The sequence below is a fragment of the Neophocaena asiaeorientalis genome, unplaced genomic scaffold (assembly GCF_003031525.2).
Source record: "Neophocaena asiaeorientalis asiaeorientalis breed wild unplaced genomic scaffold, Neophocaena_asiaeorientalis_V1.1 scaffold206, whole genome shotgun sequence".
Classification (NCBI taxonomy): domain Eukaryota; kingdom Metazoa; phylum Chordata; class Mammalia; order Artiodactyla; family Phocoenidae; genus Neophocaena; species Neophocaena asiaeorientalis.
The window spans coordinates 1,588,737-1,596,879 of NW_020174578.1; the positions used below are offsets into that span (position 1 = coordinate 1,588,737).

The 8,143-nt window shown below is 51.6% G+C and overlaps 1 protein-coding gene across 2 annotated transcripts in view; it reads left to right on the forward strand.

The window, feature by feature from the left end:
* The window catches only part of EPHA1 (EPH receptor A1), a 15,047-nt gene that overhangs the window by 1,566 nt on the left and 5,338 nt on the right, over positions 1-8,143 (forward strand). Inside the window, exons 3-9 of one of the 2 annotated variants that reach the window (XM_024758092.1) lie at positions 3,938-4,219; positions 5,193-5,601; positions 6,065-6,220; positions 6,543-6,887; positions 7,012-7,139; positions 7,361-7,511; positions 8,030-8,126. In XM_024758092.1, coding sequence (XP_024613860.1) covers positions 3,938-4,219; positions 5,193-5,601; positions 6,065-6,220; positions 6,543-6,887; positions 7,012-7,139; positions 7,361-7,511; positions 8,030-8,126 — 1,568 coding nt within the window. The remainder of the gene's footprint in view (positions 1-3,937; positions 4,220-5,192; positions 5,602-6,064; positions 6,221-6,542; positions 6,888-7,011; positions 7,140-7,360; positions 7,512-8,029; positions 8,127-8,143) is intronic. The other variant, XM_024758094.1, reaches the window with a different exon arrangement.

Genomic DNA, 8,143 nt, shown 5'->3' on the forward strand with positions numbered 1-8,143 from the left:
GTTGAGAGCTGAGACCCAAACATAGAAGAGTGTCCTCAATCTGAGGTCCGTCCATCCCAATGGAGTTGCATAGACAGGTTTCAGGGGGTCTGGGAACCCCATAAAAGAGTATTTGAAGTTGTGTAGCTGTATGTGGACTTTTTTTTTTTTTTTTCCTGGAGAAGAGAACCAGAGTTTTCATCAAATTCTTCAAAGGGTCTTTGACTCTCCCAGAGTTAAAAGCTGCCCCATTAGAGGTCCCTCAGCCCTTGACACCTCCCCCGCCTTCCCCAGCCCAGGCACACCATGCATTTCAAGCCCCTTCCCTTCTTGGATATTCCGAAGACCCAGTGAGCAGAGGTAGGATCTTGTGAGTCCCATAGAGCACCTTTCTGTCACTCAGCAGAGCTGGCCCTGGAAACACAGGAGCCTCCGCAGGTGCTGCAGCCTCCAGGACTCTGGCCTCAGGCCTCTTCCCTCTGGTCCTAGACCCTGTTCTCTGGGTGTTCCCTTTTCTCTTTCCTACTCCAGGAGGAATCCAGCCTGTATTTCTGGGATTGGGGTTACTTGCTTTCTTTCCCTCGGAGTCCTAGGGCCCTGGCTCCACTCGGCTCTCCCATGGAGTGGCCTGTAATTAGAATGAATAGACGAAACCATAATGTATCCTACAGGAGGGGCTGCTCAGAAAATCCTGGATTAGGCCAGCTCTGATAGGCACCTCATCTCATAAAGCAGCTAATCACTCCACAGTGAGGGCTGCAGGTCCGTCTGCTGGCTCCCACAGGCCTCCCCTGCCACCCCACCCAAATAGCTCTTCCCTAATTGGGCTGCAGTGGAAGCAAGGCCCCTTTTGCAGCTCAGGCTAAACAGCTTTGTACTAGGAAAGCAAGGAGACAGCAGCAGTCACATTCCCACTGTCTGCCTTGTTCCCCCTCTACCCCTCCCCATCTTTTCAAAACACACACACACACACACACACACACACATTCAGATTCGCGCTCCCCAGAATGTATCTATGTAGTAGCCAGCAACCAAAGCGGTAAGTGAAAGGATCCTTGTTGCTGATCCTGGGCAGCTGCTTCTCCCCCATCTGTCACTGCTGGAACTGGGGGAGGCGAGTCATAGCTGGGAGTCATAGCTGGGAACATCTGCTGCCCCTGGTCCAGCTGCAGCCCTGGTGGTCTAACTAATGAGCTGCGCGTGAACCCCGCACCACCTTTCCACCTGACCTTCACCCCAAGCCTTCCACTCCGGCTTCCCCATCACAGCTTCTTCCTAAGAACAGGCTCTAGGTGCCTTCTATCACTGCAGCCTGGACAACCCTTGTCTGATCTTTGAACTCCCTAACGTAGTACAAAAATACATGCCTCACAGCAACATATACTTCTGCCCCTGCCCCCATGCCACCCCAGACTTTAGTTAAGGGTGCTTTTTCTCACCCTCCAAAGCTGCGAGTAGCAATGAAAACCCTTGGGAAAGTGAACTTTCTATGGGCCTCAGCCTCTTCTTTATAAAATAAGGGAGTTGCAACCAAAATATCAATGGAATATTTTATAGAATTTGAGAGCTTCTTAAGTTCATCTGGCAGAGAATATACTTAAGAATGTCTGAGAATTCTTTTGAAAAAAGAAGAATGAAATAGGAAACTTGTCCTACCAGATATCAGAACGTACCATACAGTACATCAATTATAATTAAAACATTTGGCATTGCACGAGAATATTCAGGTCAATGGAACAGAATAGAAAGTCCCCAAACAAACCCGCATATTAGAGATTTTAGTATGTGATAACACTGGAATTGCAAATCAATGTGGAAAGTATAGACTAGTCAATAAACTGACAATTTAGTGTCCATAATTTTTTTTTAAAAAAAGGAAGAAGATAAAGTTACATCTTCACACTCTACAGACAACAAAATTAATTCTAGGAAGATTAAAGTCTAAACCTAAAAACCAAACCTAAAAGAATCTTAGGAGAAATATAGAAGATCTTTATAAGTTTGGGATGGGAGGGCTTCCCAAGCAAAATACACAACACAAAAAGGAAAGAAGATAAATGGTATTATGTAAAAATTTTAAAAGTATGTCAACATCACAGACATCATTAGCAAAATTAAATGGCATGACGGAGAAAATATATGAAATACGCATTTCGAGCAAATGATTAATGTCTATAATGTAAAAACGAAAAAAAGATCCAAATGAACACTCGGAAGATAGCAGTAGAATATCAGGCAAAGTTATAAATACGTAACTGCATAAAAATACAAATAGACAATGAACAAAAGAGAAACGCACAACCTCCTCCTCAAAGAAAGGTACATTACAATGGCCAGAAGCTGTTCTGTCCATAAGATTGCCAAAAGTAAAAAGCTCATTAATATCCCCTGTTGATGAGGTTTTGAGAAAATGCGCCCTCCTGCATTGTGAAAGTGTAAATTGATAAAGCCTTTGTGGAGGACAGTCTGGCAGTATCTTCTTATAAAATTTGTACTATATTTACCCTTTGATACAGCAGGTCTATAGAAATCTTACAGGAATCTGTACATGTTTACTTAAAAAGTAAACAATCACTAGAAGTTACTTAAATGTCCAACAATAGAGGAATGATTAAATAGATTATGGTACATCCATACAGTGGGATACTATTTTATGGATTGCTAAAAAAAATTAGGTAGCTCCATATACTCTTGTGGACATCTTTCAAAGACTTTTTATTCGTTATAAAAAAAAGAAGTAAGTTACAGAGTAACACTTGTATATTTTTTAAAATTATGTTAAAAACACACGCACACGAAAAAAAACATTCAAATGTTTCTCTAGAGGCACTGAAAATGATCTGGAAAGTTTTACTCCAAGTTGTTAAGAATGGATGGGTGGATGGGAGGACTTTCACTTCTTGTTATATGTAAGTTTTTATTCTTTGACTTTTTGTAATAAGCACATAGAGGCATAATGATTAAGAGCATAAACTCTGGAACTTAGAGTGTCTGGGTGCACCTCCCAGCTCCTCCTCTTAATAGCTGGTGCCTTGGGCAATGTGTCCTTTAACCTCACTGTGACTCAGTTTCCTCATCGAAAGTGCTTAGAATAGTGACTGGCCCATGGTAAGTGCTACATTATTGCTGGCCGTTATTATTATTAAGATTAAATGTAAAAGAACTTAAGGATGGTCTGGATGGTATCTAGGGGTCCAACCAACTCTTTCCGTTGTTGATATTTTTTAATTTTAATTTTATTTTATTTAAATTCTTTTTTGCGGTACGCGGGCCTCTCACTGTTGCGGCCTCTCCCGTAGCGGGGCACAGGCTCCGGACGCGCAGGCTCAGCGGCCATGGCTCACGGGCCCAGCCGCTCCGCGGCATGTGGGATCTTCCCGGACCAGGGCACGAACCCGCGTCCCCTGCAACAGCAGGTGGACTCTCAACCACTGCGCCACCAGGGAAGCCCCCGTTGTTACTTTTGATAGTGGCTGTAACTGGAAGGAATTTTGTAGAGAGTGAGATTCCCTCCTACAGAAGAGTTTTATGCTTGCTCTCACCCTCCAAAGGTCAGAGGCCTTAATATTAAACGCTGTCTCCTCGTCTCTGAACAAATAGGCAGAAAGTTTTTATGCATGAGCTTTTGCTACAAAAATCTGCCTTTGGGGTACCTGACAGCTCTGCTGAGGGTAAAAATGGTGCTCATATTCTTGCAGTTGGAGGGGCTCATCGAAGGGTCCAGAGCTGGCCAGGGTTGTCAAGGGGGTGTTGTCTTGCCCATGCTATATCCGAAGAAATCTCCGACCCTAAACATTTAACCTACTATCCTGGGGCCATGGGGTGGGGAGAGGGCAGGACAAGTAGCGTGAACCTGGGCATCTCTGACACCAGCTTCCTCGCCATCCATTCTAGAAATTGAGCATTTGGGGAACAGGTGATGATGGCTTGGAGGCTGACACTCGTTTTCCTCTCGCAGTGGAGTGAGGTGCAGCAGATACTGAACGGGACACCACTGTACATGTACCAGGACTGCCCAGTGCAAGAAAGCAGAGACACTGACCACTGGCTTCGCTCCAATTGGATCTACCGGGGGGAGGAGGCCTCGCGTGTCCACGTGGAGCTGCAGTTCACTGTGCGGGACTGCAAGAGTTTCCCCGGGGAAGCTGGGCCTCTGGGCTGCAAAGAGACCTTCAACCTCCTGTACATGGAGAGTGACCAGGATGTGGGCATTCAGCTCCGGCGGCCCCTGTTCCAGAAGGTGCTTCTACCCCTCAGGGCCATTTCAGCCCTGACACCGATCCTTGCCCCACTCCCTTCCATGACCCCATTCCACTCAGAAAAAGAGAAGGTGGCAGAAACAGGAAGAGAGCGTAGGTGTGGAATAGTGGAAAGAATGTGGGACTAGAAACCAGAAGGTCTGGATTTGAGCACCTTTTCAGCTGCGTCCTGACATGGGGCGTGTCACTTAACCTCTCTGGGCTGTTTTTCCTTGTCTTAAAGGAGTGATAATAATATTTTATTATTAATAGTATGACTGTCAGCCTCATCTACTCGAGAGGCTTTTACAAGCATCCACTGAGATAAGAGCATGGCATGGTGGAGGCAGGGGAGAGGTATTTGGACTTTTCCGTCCATGCTCACTACACTCGTGTGTGACACACGCCCATGAGTATCCCTAGAGTTGTGTAGGAAGACAGTTCTCTGCAGGCTACTTTTTAATCCCTTCCCTCTCTTTCCTACTCAAGAAAACATACTGGAATGCAAAAGAGAAGGGAACATATTAGAGGATGGACTCTCATTTTTTTCCAAAGAGCAGCTGTTGTAAAGTTTGTTATTAGTAATAAATTAATGGTGACGCACTTTATAACTGATCACCTCGTTGGCACCTTTGAATAGTGGAAATTATCTGGGCTGTAGCGTCCCACAGCTGGGCTCCAATCCCAGCCCCACCATGTAGTAGCTGTATCGTCTTGTTCGAGGTCTTCAACTTCTCTCAGCCTTAGTTTCTTTATCTGTCAAATGAGGAAGGTGATGCATCCCGCCTTGTAGGATTATTGCATGGACTCGACCGTGTAATGCACATACAAATGCTTGGCTCGGTAGCTCCCGTGTAATCAGCCCTCTGTTTATGCCTGTGTAAACTGCCAAGTATTAAGCAAACAGTCGTTTCTGTTACGTGGGAATGAAGCACGACTTTGCCATTTTTCCCTCTTCCGCACCCTTCTTCCCAGGTAACCACAGTGGCTGCAGACCAGAGCTTCACCATTCGAGACCTCGCGTCTGGAGCCGTGAAACTGAACGTGGAGCGCTGCTCCTTGGGCCACCTGACCCGCCGAGGCCTCTACCTCGCTTTCCACAACCCGGGCGCCTGTGTGGCCCTGGTGTCTGTCCGGGTCTTCTACCAGCGCTGCCCTGAGACTGTGCACGGCTTGGCCCAATTCCCCAACACTCTCCCTGGACCAGGCGGGTTGGCCGAAGTGGCAGGGACCTGCTTGCCCCACGCCCACATCACCCCTGGCCCCTCGGGTGCACCCCGCATGCACTGCAGCCCCGACGGCCAGTGGTTGGTGCCAGTGGGGCGGTGCCACTGTGAGCCTGGCTACGAGGAAGGCAGCAGCGGCGGTGTTGAGGGCTGCCTCGGTAAGGAGACTCCAAGAGGTGGTAAGAACCTGGAGGGACCACTCGGGGGAGGGTCTACCGGGTGCCAAGGGAAGAAAGGAAGCCGACGCTCCATCTCAGTTTTGTTTTGTTTTTTGGTTTTTTTTTTGCGGTACGCAGGCCTCTCACTGTTGTGGCCTCTCCCATTGCGGAGCACAGGCTCCGGACGCGCAGGCCCAGCTGCCATGGCTCACGGGCCCAGCTGCTCCGCAGCATGTGGGATCTTCCTGGACCAGGGCACGAACCCGTGTCCCCTGCATCGGCAGGCGGACTCTCAACCACTGTGCCACCAGGGAAGCCCATCTCAGTGATTTTTAAACGGAGTGTCCCAAGGCCCTAGGGAGACACACGCGGGGGTGTTCCCACCACAAGCGATTTGCGGGAGGGGTGTGATTCTCCCAGTGAAACACTGGACAACCTTGGCTCTGTGTCATTCTCTCTCCAGCCTGCCCGAAAGGCTCCTACAGGGCGGACGTGGACACACCCAGTTGTCTCAAGTGCCCTCAACACAGCACAGCCGAGTCTGAAGGGGCCACCGTGTGCACCTGCGAGAGCGGGCACTACCGCGTTCCTGGGGAGGGCCCCGCCGCAGCATGCACGCGTGAGTCCGGGGCCGGGGCCTGGCCGCCTGCGACAAGGCGCAGGACCTTGGCTTAACCCGTGTTGGGGTCCAAACTTTCCAGAGCCTATCAGATATCAGGGAACATCCAGGGTGCCGGCCACTTAAAGGCCCCAAACGCGCACCACTGCTCTCCCTGGAGGAACACAGAGATGCGGTTAAGCTACCTTTTCCCCACTAGGAATCGAATCTCCGGGCAAAGGCCGCAGAGGACTTGGAGAATCGGGGTTGGGAGAAGGCTAGGGGCCAGCAGCTCCAGTGAGGGCCGTGCTGCTTCCTACTGATGGCCTGTCTTCTCCCACAGGCCCCCCCTCAGTCCCCCGAAACCTGAGCTTCTCTGTTTCGGGGACTCAGCTCTCCCTGCGCTGGGAGCCCCCAGTAGACCTGGGGGGACGCGAGGATGTCAGATACAATGTGGGGTGTTCTCAGTGTCGGGAAGCAGCGCTGGACGGGGAGCCCTGCCAGCCCTGCGGGGGAAGCGTGCGCTTCTCCCCGGGGCCCAGCGGGCTCACTACGGCCGCCGTGTGCGTGGATGGCCTCGAGCCCGACGCCAACTACACCTTTAACGTTGAAGCCCAGAATGGAGTGTCGGAGCTGGGTGCCTCCAAGCCCGCCAGCGCCTCACTCAGCATCAGCATGGGGCATGCAGGTGAGGGGTCTGGGGGGCCAGCAGGGCCTGGAGGAGACCGGAGGGCAGAGGATCCCAGGGACAAATTGACCAGCAGGAAGCAAGGAGCGGCTTCTTGAGTGATTTCCTCCCTCTGGACTCGCAGTGACCCTGTCAGGCTTGTCCGTGAGGCTGGTGAAGAAGGCGCCACGGCAGCTGGAGCTGACCTGGGCGGCGTCCCGGCCTCGCAGCCCTGGGGGGAACCTCAGCTACGAGCTGCACGTGTTGAACCAGGTGAGCTCACGGCGGAGCACCTCCAGCCTTCCTCTCCTGGGGCGCCGGATGGGAGAAAGCTGCCCGCAGTGAACCATGTGGCTTTCTCAGGACAGAGCCCTCTGAAGAGCCCTACCCTGATCACTCCGCAGCCCACCCCTCACACGTGTTCCCAGGACTGCCCTTCTCCTCCACCAGGTCTGGTTTGGCACAGCCCAGGTAACACGAGTCCCCATCCACAGGATGAAGAACGGTACCAGATGGTTCTAGAGCCCCGGGTTTTGCTGACTGAACTGCAGCCAGACACCACGTACACCGTCAGAGTCCGGACGATGACCCCCCTGGGCCCTGGCCCCTTCTCCCCTGACCATGAGTTTCGGACCAGCCCACCAGGTGGGTGGGTTACTCTGTGTTCTGTCCCAAACCCACATGCGACTGTCATCCCCCTGAGGTTTCTCAGACCCTGTTCCAGTCAGTGATCTTCCTTCCTCGTCCACGCGCACACACACACACACGCACACACATGCACACAGACGCACGCAGGCACGCACACACATAGACGCCGCCTGGGCGGATGGCCCTGGGCAGAGTCACACCACACCTCCTCCTCAGACACACATTCTGGTGCTGTATACCGCCAGCCAGCATCCTGTCCCCTCTCCTAACCCCTCAGCTTAGTGTCCATTGACAGACCAAGGAAGCTGGTGCCCCCTGGGTGGGGCCCTTTCCGCGGGCTCTCTCACCCACGCTCACACCCATCTCCCTGGTTGGGGAATGCACACCCAAAGCCACCGAGAGACCGCCTCACACACACACACACGCACACACACACACCCCGTGTGCCCTGCCAGCCTCCATCATCCCTGGGGGCTCTGAGCACCCCCAGACTTCTTCACCCCACGTGCCTATAGTTTCCAGGGTCGTGACTGGAGGAGAGATCGTGGCCATCATCTTTGGGCTGCTGCTGGGTGTAGCTCTGCTTCTCGGAATGCTTGTCTTCCGTTCCAGGTGCTGTTCCTGCCCCC